The sequence below is a fragment of the Felis catus genome, chromosome X, assembly GCF_018350175.1.
Source record: "Felis catus isolate Fca126 chromosome X, F.catus_Fca126_mat1.0, whole genome shotgun sequence".
In the NCBI taxonomy this organism is placed as follows: Eukaryota; Metazoa; Chordata; class Mammalia; order Carnivora; family Felidae; genus Felis; species Felis catus.
In genome coordinates this window covers 96,659,635-96,677,969 of record NC_058386.1, presented here as the reverse complement: position 1 = coordinate 96,677,969, position 18,335 = coordinate 96,659,635, and the positions used below count along the sequence as shown (strand labels likewise).

Sequence of the window (18,335 nt, the reverse complement as noted above, 5' to 3'; positions counted from 1 at the left end):
AGCCTGGAGACAGATAAGAGGATTGGAAGGCAGTGTTTTTCTCATTATCCCCTCTTCTGTCAGTCTCCCAAAGCTCCATTTTCAACAAGCTGAGATAAGGAAACTTAAACAAAAAGAGTGGCCGCCAGTGTGAGTCAGATTTGAATTAAACTTCAGTAGAGATCATGCTATGTATAGTTTTTATTATGAAATATCCCCCCCCTCCCAAAAAAACCACCCCAGAGAAGCACAGGGTGCATTTCTAAACAGCCATGCGATGTATCATCTTTAAAGGACTGAAGTACCCGTGTCTTTGTCAGTGGTCAGACTCCCTCTATTTGTAGGTGAAGTGAAGCCGCAGGCGAACTCATCCCTGGATGCCTGTAACACAGCGTGAGAACTAGGTCATTTAAACAAACGTGCCCACGAGGAGGAGAGAAATCGGAATGAACAGAAGGAGATGGGACCCTAACTTGAAACAAAGCTCACTGTGGAAGTCCGAGTCAGGTATCGCTATTGGTATTTAGGGGACACCTCTTTAAAATGGGACACTAGCATACTGTGGCCAGCATGGCCTCTGGCCGGGTACTAGAACTCTGGGTGGCTGGTAAAAGCTACAACTGACTGCAGTCTAGTCTCGGTTCAGTTCTCTTCCTTGGTACCAGGGGCGATGCTGGCAGGGCGGGCGTGACCGGAAGCCCTAGGTGAGCTTGAGCCACAGAAGAAAAGAAGAGAGAAGTAAAATATTTCCCAACATCACTGTCCAATGTTGTGGCGTGAGCCTGGGCAGGAGTTACTGCGTTTGTGAAGAAAGAGCAGCCTGGAACCCAGGCACCGAAATGTGGCACCTGCACGGAGCCCATTTCCGCAATAAGCTGTAGGTAATCAAGCCATCGGGGAGGCTCACGAGCAGCTTTCTCAGGAACCCAAGGCCGGCTTGACAAAGCGACTAGGACATTTGATCGGGGTGGTTTCCAAAGGCAGCTGTGAAGGACACGGTTTAACCTGCCACCGAACAAAATGACACGGCTACTGAAAGCGTGAGGGTGATCTTGGGCCATTATGGAACACGGAGCGGGGACAGGGCAGGACTTAATGGCTAAAAAGCGTACAGTTCCGGGTACTACATTTTATTTATTTATTTACCCGAAGTTTATTTATCTTTGAGGGAGAGAGAGAGAAAGAGTGCGCACAGGGGACGGGCAGAGAGAGAGGGAGAGAGAGAATCCCAAGTAGGCTCCACACTGTCAGCGCACAGCCTGATGCGGGGCTCGATCCCACGAACCGCGAGATCGTGACCTGAGCCGGAATCAGGAGTTGGACGCCCGACCAACTGACCCACCCAGGCGCCCCTGAGCACCACATTTTAATAGGGTGATCAGTAAAATGGAGCGTATCCAGAAACGTGTAACCAAGATTGTAAAGGGTTTTGGAATGACACATGATGAAGTGGAGATATCTGGCATGGAGAAAAATTTAGAAGGCACTTGTGTAAGGGGTATCATGTGGAGGTGGGAACAGATGTGTTCTCCGTAACTCTCAGAATGCAAAACCAGGACAAGTAGATCAGAGAACCTTTCAGGCCTAACGTGAGAAGGACAGTTTTAATTGTCACAATGGTAAAACGTTCTTTTGCCAAATGGGAGACTGACCACCCTCCAAAGTTCTTTTTAATGCTAAGATTCTAAAGGGAGAAAAAGTACAGACCAATTGGGCTGAGCAAATAGCAGCTCATCAAGAAGAAACGAAGGAAGAAGCAAAGGAATACGGTTTAACCCCTGGTGCCTAACATTTGGGAAAGAAAGAACCTTTTCATTCAGTTTTCCAGTTGAATAAATATATGAAGGCAAATAACAAATCTTAACCACCAACACTGGGTACAAGGGATTCCTGGTATTCTCTGGGACCTTGTTACTCAAAGTGGGGTCCTTGAGGGGCGCCTGGGTGGCTCAGTCGGTCGAGCGTCCGACTTTAGCTCAGGTCACGATCTCGCGGTCCATGAGTTCGAGCCCCGCCTCGGGCTCTGGGCTGACGGCTCAGAGCCTGGAGCCTGCTTCCGATTCTGCGTCTCCCTCTCTCTCTCTGCCCCTCCCCCGTTCATGTTCTGTCTCTCTCTGTCTCAAAAATCAATAAACGTTAAAAAAAAAATTAAAAAAAAAAAGTGGGGTCCTTGAGCCAGAGGCAGCCAAAAGGGTCTTAGAAATACACAGCCTCAAACGCCACCCCAGGCCTACTGAATTAGAATCTCTGTTATAACAAATCCCCAGGTGATTGTAGGCACGTTAAAGTTTGAGGAGCGCTGCTCTAGAAAAAAAGTATGCAGAAGTCAAAAAATGGAATGAAAAGGGATGATGAAGACAGAGACCACAGAGCACAGGACCCCAATTCTAAACGCATTCAATAAAACAGGATAAAACATCAGCGGGAACACGTTGCTACTTACAGAACTGGGCACGGCTGCACAAGGGTACATAGTGTCTCGACCAGCTAATCGCTGTATATTTTCCAAGAGCAGTCCAACAAACGGGAGGTACAACTGTGCTATTTTGGCTTGTTGGTTCTGGAAAAGAATGACCAAAAGCTTAGTAGGCAGGCAATATGCATACATCACAAACAAAGTTGGCCCCGTCTATCAGTTTTAAGGCTCAAAGGGGGCTAATATCCTCCACAAATTAGGGAAGCAGGAGTCTGTTTGTACTCACGGTCTCAAAACTAACCTACCGCCGAACTTTCTTGGTATTTGGATTTACACATGATACAGAGTCAAATCACCTCCTTCAAACGTAACTACATAAAGTACAGGGCAAAAGTTTATTCTTTAAAAATTGCTTTTATGTTTATTTATGAGAGAGACAGAGCCTGAGCGGGGGAGAGGCAGAGAGAGAGAGGGAGGCACAGAATCTGAAGCTGGGGAGGGCTGAGTTTACATGAGCACAGGGATTGTGCCTGTCTCGTTCACTGCTTCAACCCCAGTGCCTGGCCAGATGAAAAGATGGTCAATACACGTTAAGCTGAATGGATGAACAAACAGAAGAAGTGAAAAATAGTGAGTTACTCTATTCCTTAAAGAAACGTTTTTTTTTTTTGTTTTGATCAAAGCAATGAAGATAATGTGATCTTGGGGGTGCCTGGGTGGCTCAGTCGGTTAAGCATCCAACTTCAGCTCAGGCCATGATCTCGAAGTTCATGAGTTCGAGCCCCACGTCGGGCTCTGTGCTGACAGCTCAGAGCCTGGAGCTTACTTCAGATTCTGTGTCTCCCTCTCTCTCGGCCCCTTCCCCACTCATGTTCCATCTCTCTCTCAAAAATAAATAAACATTAAAATATATATATAATGTGATCTTGGCCTCTTGAGTCAATTGGAAGACTTGGGAGATTAATATATTTGTAAATAAATATATTTATTTATCCACAGGCCACTAGTAGTCTTAATGTGGTACCTCTTATAAAAATATATATATTTTATAAATGTTTATTTTTAACAGAGATAACACACGCGTTTGAGCTGCGGAGGGACAGAGAGAGAGGGAGACAGAGGACCTGAAGTGGGCTCTTTGCTGAGAGGGGACAGCCCAATGTGGGGCTCGAACCCACGAACCATGAGATCATGACCTGAGTCAAAGTCAGACGCTTGACCGGCTGAGCCACCCAGGCGCCCCTCTTATGAAAATGTATTTACTGCTTTTCTCAGCTCTAGACATTCCTCATCCAAGATGTACTCAAGTCAGCAAAAACTGTGGTTGCAACGGCATAAAAGTTGCCCTCCGCATTTCATGACTTTGGGACATCTGTCCGGAGACTTAGGTAAGGCCTCGAGGGCTCAGTAGTCAACCTACGGAATACAGAGTAACAGTATCTCATGGTTCCTTGAGTTTGAACAATGTTGCATATTGTTCACTATTTCTGGGAACCTGTCCCAGACCATGCTGATGTGCACGGAGGTTTGAGAACCAATGATCTAGTCCAAGTGCAGTCCAAGACAGGAACGGCCCTTACCCGCATCCCTGACAAATGGTTAACTTTTACATTTCTCCTTAAACACGCCAGCCTCTTCCTGGCTTCTGTCAGAAAGGCCGTTTAGCTGATTTAGTCCTTGTAAGTTCTACCCGCTAGGTATAGCTCTGCCCTTTGGAGCGACAAAGAGTAAGGATGCTTCCACTCTTACGTGGCAACTCTCTAAGTACTTAAAGACTGTTACCCCGAAATCATTTCGTTCATCCTTGGCATGGCCAAATGGCCCTAGTTACTTTCCTTTATTACTTTTTTATTAAGTTTTTTCTTTTTATTTGGAGAGAGAAAGGGGGGGGGGAGAGAGAGAGACAGAGAGAGAGAGAATCCTAAGCAGGTTCTGCCCTGTCAGCACAGAGCCTGACAAGGGGGCTCGAAATCACGAACCGTGAGATCATGACCTGAGCTGAAGTCAGATGCTTGACTGACTGAGGAGCCACCCAGGCGCCCCTCCTTCGTTCTTCACATAACTTTGGTCTCAAGATTTTTCACCATCATGATCACTCTTTTTTGGCAGTTCTCTAGTTTTTCAGTGTCCCACTTTGGATCTGACAGGTAGTACGATCTAGTGGCTAAGAGCAGAGATTGTGGATTTAACATTTTTTAAATGTTTTATTGTTTATTTTTGAGAGAGAGAGAGAGACAGAGACAGAGACAGAGCGCCAGCAGGGGAGGGGCAGAGAAAGAGGGAGACACAGAATCAGAAGCAGGCTCCAGGCTCTGAGCTGTCAGCACAGGGCCCAATGCGGGGCTTGAACTCAACAAACATGAGATCGTGACCTGAGTCGAAGTTGGACACTTAACTGACTGAGCCACCCAGGTGGCCCCAGACTGTGGATTTTAGACAGATGTGAATTCCAGGTCTCCTGTTCCCAGGCTGTGATCAAGTCACTGAACCACAGTTTTCTCTTTGGTAAAAAGGGGAGAATAATATTAATTCATGAGGTATTTAACACACTGTCTGACACGCAGCAAGTCCTCAGTAAATTTCAGCTGCTATTATTATAGCTTCTAGATGCGAGTCCACTTCGGTTGGATAGTGAGTGATCACTAGGGAAGGAGATAATTACAATTCTCTCAGGGGAACAGGAACACAGGGAAACGTACAGTCAGTGTAAAACATATTAAGCCTTGCCCGCACAAAAGACAAAAAAAACAACCTAAGAATCTAGCACTAGAAGATGGTTTAAAGTAAGGTGTTATCCAGGGGCGCCTGGCTGGCTCAGTTGGTGGAAAGTGAGACTCCTGATCTCGGGGTTGTGAGTTCAAGGCCCACGTTGGGTGTGGAGCCTACTTAAAAAATAAATAAAATAAGGTATATCCATCCATGTGGTGGAATAATATGCAGGTTTTTTAAGACTCTTCAGGATGTATTATTAAATAAAAACAGGAAAACGCGTAATGGCTTCCAATTATACATACACACATATATACATATACATATATGCCTGTGCATGCACAAAGTAGAACTATGTAGATAAAACTGGCAACAGTAGCTACTGCCTGAGAGATGAACTGGGGCATGGGGATAAGGAATGGAGAGAAGCATTTTGATTTTTTTCACCATGTACATTGATTACTTAAAAAAAGGTGGGGGGGGGGGCGGGGGAGGAGGGAGTACAGCAAAACAATCTGCCCACAGCTCAGGTAGGCACTGCAATCCTCTTAGGTGTCAGCATCATTTGCAGTGGGTACAGGAACAGATACAAACGTCAATCATTGGACGTTTCTGTTCTGAGTAGGAAAGAGGTCTCGTAGTAATTATAACAAGTTAGCAGATCTCCCAACGCCGTTTACGAGTAGCACAGAATAGGGACCAGTGACATCTTGAAAATTTCACTGGAGGAGAGGAAGAGGAGAAGCAAGTATGACAAGGGGCCCTCAAAGCAGCCTTTCCGTTGGAAGCATTTTGTTTTCCTTGACTGCGTATTTATTCGGGCTCACTTTGAGAGACCCCACCCCCCAAATTATGGGAGCCTACGGGCGCCTGGGTGGCTCATTTGGTTGAGCATCTGACTCTTCATTTCGGCTCAGGTCATGATCTCGAGGTCCATGAGATCAAGCCCCACGTCAGGCTCTGTGCTGACAGAGCAGAGCCTGCTTGGGACTCTCTCTCTCTCTCTCTCTCTGCTCACACTCTCTCTCTTGAAACACACACACACACACATTTAAAAAAATTATGGGAGCCTAACGCTTCCCCCTCTATCTTCACCTTGGCATCATCATTAACGGTGAATACGTTTTACTTGAGTATCTTTGACAAATGACCCCTGACTCAGGCCACCCGTGAATTCTTTGGACCCAACAGAGAAAGGAACTGAAGCTTTGGCTAACCAGGCCCATGAAGCAAAGTTCTACTGGAGAGGATTTCATCGTCTTTTAATAGCTGTTTAAAGCCTTTGAACACAGAGAAGAGGCATAGTGCTGAACTTACTTACAGGTAACAATAGTTACATGTGTCTGTGTGTACGTATACTGTTCTCAGAATTTTAAAAAGGAAATAATGTCCAAATAGGTGACAGAGAGTATTTAAAATCCCACGTCGAGGTAAGACACAAGTGATATCCCATGTTCCTTCACTTTCATCTGAAGAGGTAGGGGTAAATATGACACAGCTTCCTGCTCCTGGGAGGGGAGGTTCATCTTGTACTTTTCCCGCGAATCCTTTGAAATCATGGCTAAAGACCTTTTCTCCCGCACTGCCCAAGATTCTCTTCTGTACTACTAGGCATCAGCAGCAGGGGTAACTGGCAGTTTTAAAGGCTTGCCAAAGTCTGGGTGGAATGGCTGACGTTTGAGAGATCTGTCCGTTTAGATGCATTCTACTGGTTAACTCGCGTGACGTCACCATCAACATTCAGAAAGAAAATGGCACAAAATGGAGTGAAGCGCACTAAGTGGGCAGATGTTACTAAATAGTTATAAGGTGCCCCAAACCAACATAAACCGCAGTAACAAACCACATCTTAAAGCCGAGTTTAAACCTACTTTAAGATAGAATCTAAAGCTGAGTTTAAATTTACTTTCAGATAGAATCACATAAAGAGAATTAGCAAAATCGATAGGAAACAAACAAACAAACAAACAAAAAAACCTTTGTAATTAAAGAAGTGTAAGCGGAACGGAGCCGGCAGGCATTTTCTGTTATTTACTTATTTATTTTTTTCAGTTTATTCATTTTGAGAGCGAGACCGAACAAGCAAGCGCATGCACAAGCGGGGGAGGGGCAGAGAGAAGGAGAGACAGAATCCCAAGCAGGCTCTGTGCTGATGGCGCAGATATGGGGCTGGAACTCACGAACTGTGAGACAGTGACCTGAGCCAAGATCAAGAGTCGCAGGCTGAACTGACCGAGCCGCCCAGGCGCCCCAGGCATTTTCTGTTTATTAAGAACAAATGGGAATACTGTAGAAAAAGAATAAGCCCTATCTCCGAGGCAGCGTTCCAAAGTGATTATAATAATAAATGATTTCCTAACTTTTATTTGTATTTGAACGTGAAAACAAAGGGACACGTTATTTATTTAAAAAAAATGTTTTTTTTTTTAATTTTTACTTATTTATTTAATTTTATTCAAATTCTCATTAGTTGACATACGCTGCAATATTGGTTTCAGGACTCGAATTCAGTGTTTCACCGCTTCCATACAACACCCAGGGCTCATCACGAGTGCCCTCCTTAATACCTATCACCCATTTAGCCCATCCCCCACTCACCTCCCTACGTCAACTGTCAGTTTGTTCTCTATCATTAAGAACCTCTTGTGGTTTGTTTCCCTCTCTTCTCTTCCCCCCTCTTCCCCTATGTTCATCTGTTTTGATCTTAAATTCCACATGTGAGTAAAATCATATAGTACTTGTCTTTCTCTCATTGACTTATTTAGCTTAGCATAATACATTCTAGCTCCATCACTGAAAATGGCAGTGGGACAAATTATCAATCACGAAACAGTAGGATGTTACCTTGAGGCATGTGATTCCAGGTATGTAAGTTAGGTCACTCTAAATCCATAGAGTTCGCACTCTACTTAAGAAAAATGTCTTTTAATGTTTATTTATTTTTGAGGAAGAGAGACAGAGCATGAGAGGGGGAGACAGAAGCCGAAGCAGGCTCCAGGCTCTGAGCCGTCAGCACAGAGCCCGAGGCGGGGCTCGAACTCACAGACTGCGAGATCATGACCTGAGCCGAAGTCGGACACTTAAGCGACTGAGCCACCCAGGTACCCCTGCAACCTACTTTTTTAAGCCTATAGGGTTTAATGGTAATAAGAGCGGAGAATACTTGTTAAAGGTACAGCCAACAGCAACTACAGCTATGGCCTTCACACATAGACAAGGTGTAATGTATATATAAGGTTTATAGCCACATCCACGTTTTTTCAGTAAGAAAAATCTTCATTGTCCATACTTCATATTTGACATAGTTAACGTGTCTTACTACTAATCATTTAATCCATAATATAACCGACTTGAGCACATATATTAAGTTATATATTTGAAAGAACGCACGTGGCCATAACCGTGTATGATTTTTTAAAAATCATTAGTTTACGTACCAATCATAAGCTGTTATGTTGTTCATGAAGCAGTTATGTTGTTCTTTATACACGATTTGAGAAACCAATGTTTTTCTCCAGTAGTTAACTGAACGGTACTTTATTTTATTTTTATGTATTTATTTTTTGCAGGAGGCTCCACGCCCCCCTGGGTGGCTCAATCGGTTCGGCATCCGACTTCGGCTCAGGTCATGATCTCGCCGTTTGTGAGTTCGAGCCCCGCGTCGGGCTCGGTGCTGACAGCTCAGGGCCTGGAGCCTGCTTCGGATTCTGTGTCTCCCTCTCTCTGCCCCTCTCCCGTTCTCTCTCTCTCTCTCTCTCTCTCTCTCTCTCTCTCTCTCTCTCAAAACTAAACAAACATTAAAAAATTAAAGACAGAACAAAAAAAGGAGGACCCACACACCAATGTGGGGATTGAACTCAAAAGCCTGAGATCAAGAGTGGCATGGTTTACTGACTGAGCCAGCCAGGCAACCTCCTAATGAACAGTATTTTTAAAACCTAACCATACTGAGACAAATCTTACTTACAAAAGTAAGTTCGCCAATGCTCATATTAAGTTCCTTACTGAAGACTCCATCTTTAATGTAATTATCTCGGCAGAAATTGACTAATGCGATACTGATTATACGGACATCCTTACCTTGTGCTGGTATCTAGTGTCAAATGCATGTTTTATCAAAAGATTCTTTATGACAGAGATAGCTGTATATCTGATCTCGTAATTGTCTTGCAGAGCAATGGAGGTTTCCCTCAGAAGTAAACCGACCAAGAAGTGATGCTTGCAATATTCATCTGATAAACTGTATTCAAGATTTGAATCTGCAGTACAATGAAATTTAAAGCCCGTTTACAAAAACAGTAATTACTTTAACATTAAAATACTGCATTTATTACTTAGCAAACACGTGGTCATGCTCGCAAGAGCTATAATTTTGCCATTAACAAACGTGAACGATTCTTTTGTCATACAGAAGGAGCATGCAAAATTTTTACAAGACAGGCGCACTCATAATTAGGGTATGTGATAGCCTTAATGATCACGTCAGTGGGTAAGAGAGTCCCTAGATTTCTTTGTCCTACATTCTGTTGAACTCTTAGGAATCGTCAGATAGAACCCAGAATGAAAGAATACTATATTTGGCAATGTCTTAACACATCTCTTTCGATCTGAAGAGCTTTAGTTACAACTACAAATTGGACCGATTCCATACAACAATGCTTGAATAACTGATCTGTTTACACTTGTCAAAAGTAGGAAAAAGAAGGCAAAGACAACTGAATCGTTCTAATGGGATTAACTATCGACTATTCTAGTAGATGTTCCATCCCGGCCTGGACGCATGTCAACCCCCCTTCATCAGCAAATACAGACCTTTGATTTCATAAAATCACTTCGAACTAGGTCTTTCGCTCCCTTGTGGACCTCAGTCCATTTTAAATCCCCGCTGCCCATATCTTGGTTGGGACTTGCCTTATAACTACTCACAAGGGATCGTGATCAAGTTTAGCAATTTCTACGGTAGACTTTTACAATCTGTATTTCCTCTCCTCTCCCCTACCCTTGAATTGAATGAGGCCATAAAGCTGAAGGATAGGTTTTCTTTTCTTTTTTTTTTTTTTTTTTTTGGCCTCCTCTTTAGCAGTTAATATAATGCTATGTATTCAGTTAGGACATAATAAGTGCTGTGAGTAGTCAGATTCAATCCTAAATCCTGATGATCCGTCCACCCCTTCTGTTCTCGGACTTCCTCATAGCTACCAATAAATCACGGGGAAGTATTTGAGCCACACAAGCTCAGAATCTAACACGGGAGTGGTTGAACGGGGATGCCTGGTTTCTTAAATATGTTGCCTTCATTTACGCTGGCTAGAATTGAATCTCAGCAGCTACTCCCCTGGAGACCAAGGCAGCTGATTTACTTCTTGCCATTGGTCACCCTCTTTTGTGAACCCCCACCACTTTCTACGCACGAGGGCCAAGAATAACTGAGCAGGCGGGGGGGGGGGGGCTTTATGTGGGGAGATTTTGCAACAGCAGTAGGTTTTTCACTTCAGTGCTTTGAATAAATCCAATCAGGTAGTTTCATCCACGCCTTCAAAACTGTCACCAAGCAGTCATTAGACAGGGTCGGAGAGGAGGGAGGGAAGCCTGGGACAGAGGGCGCTGGCTCAAAGAATAGATACACCCTCCGGTCCCCTTGCTGGCTTGAGCAGGAACTCGTTTGCAAGCAATCGGGGTTCAAGCTTATTTTAAGAGGAAACAAATATACTGCCTCATACACCACCTCCTAGGTTTTCTAAGTTCGTTAGCTTAAAGCCTCACTGTGTGTGGCTAGGGAGAATGTGAATAAGCAAACAAAGCCCCTCCCCCCGTCCATCTTAAGCCATTCATCAAATCAATGGTTTTTCAAGACAGTTAACTACTTTAGAGTGAACCGAGTTAAACCTACCTACTGAAGTCAAACGGTCCACCGCAAATGAAAAAAAATCTAATTAATATATGAAAAGAAAAGGGACAAATAAAAAACATAGTAACATAAGAATTGTGCTACACAACAAAGCATTCAATAAAACTAGCAACGGAGATTACATTTAATACATACATATTACTATTCCACTCTGCCTTTATACGTTCCTTGCAGTGGAAATGCATTCATATGGTTTTTTTTCTTAATTTACTCTCATTTAAGAGTCCAAACACTACTACAGAAAGCAATTTGACTAGTATCTGACATCTCTGTTTAAGCAGCGATCTATGTAATACACCTGATCTCTCCACACTATGAATACTATCACTGACGCTATGAAGAAAATGCAGATACTGTAAATGAACATATCCTCACGTAGCTAACAATTCTGACGTTACCTTTAAATTCACAGGTTTACCTAGAAAACATTACACTATGCTAGCACTAGCCAAAAAAGAAAAAAAAAAAGAAAACAAAAGAAAAGAAAAGAAAAGAAAAACACGTTCTCAAGTGATGGAAAATGCAAACACGTACCTTGCACTCGCTGGAGTTTCGGTTTGGCAAATGCCATTGGCAAATTCAGAGGAATGTAATGCTCATGGTTGCAAATTGTTTGCAAAAACTCAAACTTGTATTCAGCCAGAACCTAAAGGGAAAGAAATTATACACGAACTCCTGTTTAGTCGACGCGTACTATTTTAATAACGAAACACAGAGCGTTAGTTTCCAAAACAGGAGTGTTCAGTGGTTTAAGTATACCTTGAGATGTGGCCTACGTAGGAAAGAGTTAACACAGCAGGCCCAAGGCTGCTCTCCTTTAAAAAAAAAAAAAAATAAATAATGCCTGCTTGCAAGGTTGGTTGCAGGCTGGCATTTGGGAAATTGGATTTTGAAATGCTCCCTACATGATAAGGTCGTGCCTTCTCTGCCAGCCTGCTCTATTTGTACAAACAATGTGATTTATTGCTTTCTTTTCCTTTCCTGACTCCGGAAGGTTGACCAGTCTCCAATATATGACCAGCCCCCAAGAAAAAAAACTTGAACTCCAAGTCTCAACTGGGCTTCCCTGAACAGAAATGTGGCACGCACGCGGCTGCGTTTTCGGGGCTGGAGAGACTCCGTGTGACCTTCACAGGAGGGAAGGCACTCGGGGAAGCCTGCATGAGAATTGCCAAGGACTCCACTTGGGTGTTGATCTTACTGTTCCAGCTAAGCAGCCTTACTGCGTCACTCTAATGAATGTCAGCCATGTCTAAGACCGCCCTAAGTATATGTTGAGTCCCATGAGTCTTTCTAGTTAACCACTGGGCATGTGGGTGGTCTTGGGGACTCCCAAAACACCATCCAATATCCCCTGCGTTGAGGTACAGATATCCGCAAAGTACAAAAACAAAGACAGCGGTTCCAAACCCTCCAGAGAATAAATGTCATTCTTGGTCTCAAGCTCTAATGTCTGACAGCTGTCATACGTCCTTGTAACTTACCTTAGGATCTTTGGGGCTGAATCCAGATATATAGTCATTTATCAAATTGAAAACAAATCCTCTATCCATTAGTGTCAAACAGCGCTATAGAAACCAAAACAAAATGAACAGTGACGTAATTCTAGAAGTCTGTCATGATAAAAGGCAAGTGATTGATTGTTGGAATTGGGTCCCAACTGTACAATTTTCATATATATGTAAGTATTTCCATATATGTGTATATATGTACATATACATACATGCACAAATGCATATATCTTTATATACATATATATGCATGTATACACACAAAATACGTATGCTATATACATACACATATATACGTAATCTATTGAGCTACAGGGACTCATTTTGGTCAATCTGAAAAGCTCTAAGTGAAGTACACGGTGGTCAGCTAGCGACGAAAAGTGGGGTTTGGCTATGTAAACATTTCAGACCCAAAGAGAAGGTTCTCTCTGTGTTCCGTGAAGTCTTGGCCTATTAAAACATCCTTCCTCTGTGGAGAAAGAGGAACCCTTTTGCACTGCTGGTGGGAATGCAAACTGGTGCAGCCACTCTGGAAGACAGTATGGAGGGTCCTCAAAAAACTAAAAATAGAACCACCCTACGACCCAGCAATTGCACTAACTAGGTATTTATCCAAGGGATACCTATCGACAATAGCCAAAGTATGGAAAGAACCCAAATGTCCATCGACGGGTGGATGAATGGATAAAGAAGATGTGGTATCTATATACAATGGAGTATCACTCAACTATAAAAATGAATGAAATCTTGCCATTTGCAATGACGTGGGTGGAACTAGAATGTATTACGCTAAGCGGAACAAGTCAGGCAGAGAAAGACAAATATCATATGACTTCATTCACGTGGAATTTAAGAAACAAAACAGATGAACATAGGGGAAGGGAAGGAAAAATAAGATAAAAAACAGAGAAGGAGGCAAACCTCTTAAATACAGAGAACAAACTGAGGGCTGCTGGAGGGGAGGTGGGTGGGGAATGGGCTGGGTGGGTGATGGGCACTAAGGAGGGCACCTGTTGGGATGAGCACTGGGTGTTGTCCGTAAGTGAGGAATCACGAAGTTCTACTCCTGAAACCATTATGACACTATACGTTACCTAACTTGGGTTTACAAACAACATCCTTCCTCCGTGACGGGCCTAATAGCTGTTCACACTTGCCTGCGGGTCATTCTCCTAGTTGCTCATCATGCCAGGCCTGGCTAGTAACTCCAGCACTCTTCTGCCGAATCCTACCCATTCCTCAATGTCCCGGGGAAATGCCATCCTCCTTAGCCACCCCGGCCCACGAGCCCCTTGAAGCATTTATATTCTACGCTAGCTTGTTTTGTACTCATTATCTCCCTACGATTTCACCTACATAGGACAACAGGAAGACTCTCTTTCTCTTTATGTTCTCCCTAGCGCCTAGCCTATTCCTGTGAAACAGAAGGAACCCACTCTGTTTGCACCTCATTTCTCACTGTGCTTGCGACAGTGTCCTAGAGAAATACGAACGTGAATATGACATGGTCTTCACCCCCGTCCAGGGGTAAAGACAGACAAGATAAACAAATAATTAAAATACAGCACAGTAAGACGCAGCACAGGGGCATGTAAAGGACGGGTGAACAATAAAAAATCTTTGGTCTTGCTCCATTGCATAGATCAAAACCAAAACTCCTTAGCCGGACATTCAATGCCTTCCATCCTAAACTCTCTGCCGCACAAGGCTTGCTCATCCCTAAACAATTCTGGAACACGCGTATCTCTCCGACTTTGCTCGTGGACCCTCCTCTACATGCAACACCTTCAACTCTTCTAGAAGAACTTTTCTTCTCGGCCCTGGTCATAGTTCCTGGTCATAAACCCTCCTGTTCTGGTCTTGCTACTGTAGTTTGTTTCTATTTTCCAAGTAACAGTCATCACACTTTACCTTGAATACGTATTAGCAATGTGATTTCAGGGGCGCCTGGGTGGCTCAGTCGGTTAAGCGTCCGACTTTGGCTCAGGTCATGATCTCACAGTTCATGAGTTCAAGCCCCGTGTCAGGCTCTGAGCTGACAGCTCAGAGCCTGGAGCCTGCTTCGGATTCTGTGTCTCTCTCTCTCTCTCTCTCTCTCTCTCTCTCTCTCTCTCAAAAATAAACATTAAAAGAAAAGATTCTTTCTCTCTTTCTCTCTCTCTCCCTCTGCCACTCTCTCTCTCTAAAATAAAAAAATAAATAACAAATAATAAAATAAAATAAAATAAAATAAAATAAAATAAAATAAAAAGAAATGTGACTTCTGAGACAGCCTCTTGTCTCTGAATCTTCACAGAGAAGACAGGCAAATGGTGACTCAAATGAAGTAAATACAGCTATGACATCAACTGGGTTCTATTTATTCCCTTTACATAGTAGCTTTCAAGTTTAAACCCCATGGGAGAAACTGAGAGTTTACATTTCAAATAGCATCCTCCTTAATTTACTTAAAATTTTTTTTTTAACGTTTTATTTACTTTTGAGACAGGGAGAGACAGAGCATGAACGGGGATGGGCAGAGAGGGAGGGAGACACAGAATCGGAAGCAGGCTCCAGGCTCTGAGCCATCAGCCCAGAGCCCGACGCGGGGCTCGAACTCCCGGACCGCGAGATCGTGACCTGAGCTGAAGTCGGACGCTCGACTGACTGAGCCACCCAGGCGCCCCAATTTACTTTAAAATGATAGGTGGGGACGCCTGGGTGGCTCAGTTGGTCGAGCGTCCGACTCTTGATTTCGGCTCAGGTCATGATCTCAAGGTTCGTGACACTGAGCCCCGTGTTGGGCTCTGCACAGACAGTGCAAAGCCTGCTGGGGATTCTCTCTTTCTCTCTCTCTTTGCCCCTTCCCTGACTCATGCTGTCTTTCTCTCTCTCTCTCAAAATAAGTAAACATTTAAAAAAAAATGGAAAACAAGACACGAAAACTGCTTGGATGGAGTCTCGACCGTGAGGTTCTTTACGTGAGGCTGAGATATGAGGAAGGGCTGGGAGAAGAGGGGTAGTAGAAAGGAGCAAGCAAACAGTAAGCACATTTACAAACCCATGCCCCTTCTCTGCAACAACTCAAATATTGTCACCCACTTTATAGAACAATTACATTCTAGCACTGCCCTTTACGTACCAAAAAACTAGAACTACGATAAACCAGAACAGTGATAAATGCGTGGTTCTTCATCCATATAGGAGTTTCTGGTATCTCTCAAACAGAATCATCTCGCTGACCGAAATGAACAATCTTCCCTCACGTGGATTAATAACATGTAGACTGCGGTTACACCAGCAAACAGGTTGCTTTCGTTCCAGAGTTGCAAACTCAAAGGCCGACAGGGGTCAGAGAAGTGATTTAAATGCATAAAGAGTCAAGGGTATACTAAGGAGTGGTGGGGCCTGTGGCAACCTAGAAAGTACATGCCTCGTCTAAAGGCACTTAAATTAATATATTTGAAAAAACATCCTGTGAAACAAGCAAAACATGCCTTCTGGCTAAGCCACCCCTGTATGGGACCTCTGATTTAATTAATTAGGCATTTCAGTGTGTGTGTGTGGGGGGGGAGGGATCAAACCTGGCTGTTTTACTAAACTGATGGATGAATTCAGTCAAAAGTTTCTCCCGCATTTTACAAAGACCTAGCTGAGTCTCTAGAAAGTGGGTAGTTTTCTCCTTTGGCTTTAAAAGACCATATTGGTGAAGAGTATCTCCTTACCATGTTCTGGCTGCCTTTAACTCACCTTCAGGAAGCTAGCCAAACTATAATTGACATTTCTGGACTCATCGGGGATCTCGGCATAGCGAATAGTCACATGGGGAATTATCGCAAGAAGCAATGAATGTAAGACATGATGATATGCCTCTGGAAATCTCTGGCCTCTGGGAAGCTTAAATCAAACAGACATAGCAAAGAGTCAGAGCTGCAAAAGGTTAAAATCAATTGCTATTTTTATTTTCAAACACATTCCAGATATAAATGTGGCTTTTCTTAACTGGAGTATAACTTTTCTCCCAACTTAAAGATGACATCACTAGTTCAACATACACTTCAGATCCTTAGAGGAACTATAATGAACTGACTGAAATCATCAACAAATCAACTTTGGGGGCGCCCGGGCGGCTCAGTCAGTTGGGCGTCTGACTTCAGCTCAAGTCACGATCTCATGATCCGTGAGTTCGAGTCCCGCATCAGGCTCTGTGCTGACGGCTCAGAGCCTGGAGCCTGCTTTGGATTCTGCGTCTCCCTCTCTCTCTCTCTGCTCCTCCCCCGATCATGCTCTGTTCCTCTTACTCTCAAAAATGAGTAAACGTTAAAAAAAATTTTTTTTAAGAATGAAAAAAAAACCAACTTTGGAATTATGTTCCTGAGATCTACCCACATCCCAGATTTTTTTCCTGACACACAATTTCAGCAAGCCCATTCTGTGAAAAGTCTGACGAAAACGGTAAATAGGTGAATATTTACATTTCACAAATCTCGACTCTGTAATTGCTAGAACGAAGAAAATTTCTTTGTACTTTTATGAGAATCTAAAAATACAACTCAATGTATATGCCACATTCCAGAAACACATCTATTACAGAAGGTGTTTTGAACGTCATACACGCGTCAGACCTTTCTAAGGGGTGATTTCTGATCTGGTACTTGGTCTCCAAATGAATGTTTCAACATAGACATTTCTAAGCTACAAGATAAAAGGCAAGCTTCCAAGAAAATGCATTTTACATGGCAAATAACAAAAAGGAAAGAATGCATGTGAACAAGCCTCTGAGGACTTTGAAAATGTATGAACTGTCAGACCTCAGGTTCATGCAATACATCCATTGGTGCTCGGTTTTGGTTTGTTTTCTTAGGCAAAACTGACAAAGTCAAGGGCTAAGAGCCCTTCGGTATAAGAGGATCTGTGCATCATTGCTACCTGTGAACAGGATTAGCCTTCTTTGCCTATGCTAAATATTATCCTTGGGGCACCTGGATGGCTACGTCTGTTACACGTCTGACTCTTGGTTTCGGCTCAGGTCATGATCTCATGGTTCATGGGATCGAACCCCACGTCAGGCCCTGCGCTGACTCTCTCTCTCTCTCCCTCTCTCTCTCCCCCTGCCTTGCTCGTGCACTCTCTCTGTCAAAATAAATAAATATTTTCAAACATAGATTAGTCTTAGCCTACTTACCTTAATTTTATTCTCTTCCAACAAGTATGTGGCCATAGACTTTGCAATAATTTCAAAAAAAAACCACGAGTACTAAAATAAACCAACAAATACATAAAATCAATTTTTAATAGTTACCCAAATCCTGAAGCTCAGCAAAGTTCGACAAATCAGTATGGACCTTATCTCTGAACTTTAACATTTTAAAGTGATCGCAATTCACCATCGAAGTTGCACAAGGTAATATTGTACCACCTCAGCGCCAGCCGGTGAGGTGCAAAGGGCATGTGGTGGGAATGTTTGCCGTGTGGGGAGGGGCATCTTATCACAGACCTTATTTGGATTTGCTTACACATGGTGCTGAGAGGAAACCAACTTTCAGTCTGTCTTATGATTGCTCTTAAATTCTCTACAGATGGGGCACCTGGGTGGCTCGGTTGAGCGTCCAACTTTGGCTCAGATCAGGATCTCGGGGTTCATGAGTTCGACCCCACATCGGACTCTGTGCTGATAGCGTGGAGCCTGCTTGGGATTCTGTCACCCTCTCTGTCTGCCCCTCCCCTGCTCTCTCTCTCTCTCAAAAATAAACAAACACTAAAAAAAAGGGGGGGGGGAGGGTCACATGAGCAAATGATGAAAAGACTAGAACCGAAATGGTTCCTTGTGTCC

The 18,335-nt window shown here is 43.5% G+C and overlaps 1 protein-coding gene across 4 annotated transcripts in view; it reads right to left on the bottom strand.

Annotated features, from left to right (window-relative positions):
- The window catches only part of DOCK11 (dedicator of cytokinesis 11), a 199,805-nt gene that overhangs the window by 68,136 nt on the left and 113,334 nt on the right, over window positions 1-18,335 (bottom strand). For 3 of the 4 annotated variants that reach the window (XM_023249253.2, XM_045051137.1, XM_023249251.2), the window contains exons 27-34: window positions 17,688-17,759; window positions 16,253-16,399; window positions 12,497-12,580; window positions 11,547-11,658; window positions 10,995-11,033; window positions 9,185-9,363; window positions 2,423-2,539; window positions 285-360 (exon numbers count right to left, since the gene is read on the bottom strand). In XM_023249253.2, the coding sequence (XP_023105021.1) occupies window positions 285-360; window positions 2,423-2,539; window positions 9,185-9,363; window positions 10,995-11,033; window positions 11,547-11,658; window positions 12,497-12,580; window positions 16,253-16,399; window positions 17,688-17,759 (826 nt within the window). The remainder of the gene's footprint in view (window positions 1-284; window positions 361-2,422; window positions 2,540-9,184; window positions 9,364-10,994; window positions 11,034-11,546; window positions 11,659-12,496; window positions 12,581-16,252; window positions 16,400-17,687; window positions 17,760-18,335) is intronic. The other variant, XM_023249252.2, reaches the window with a different exon arrangement.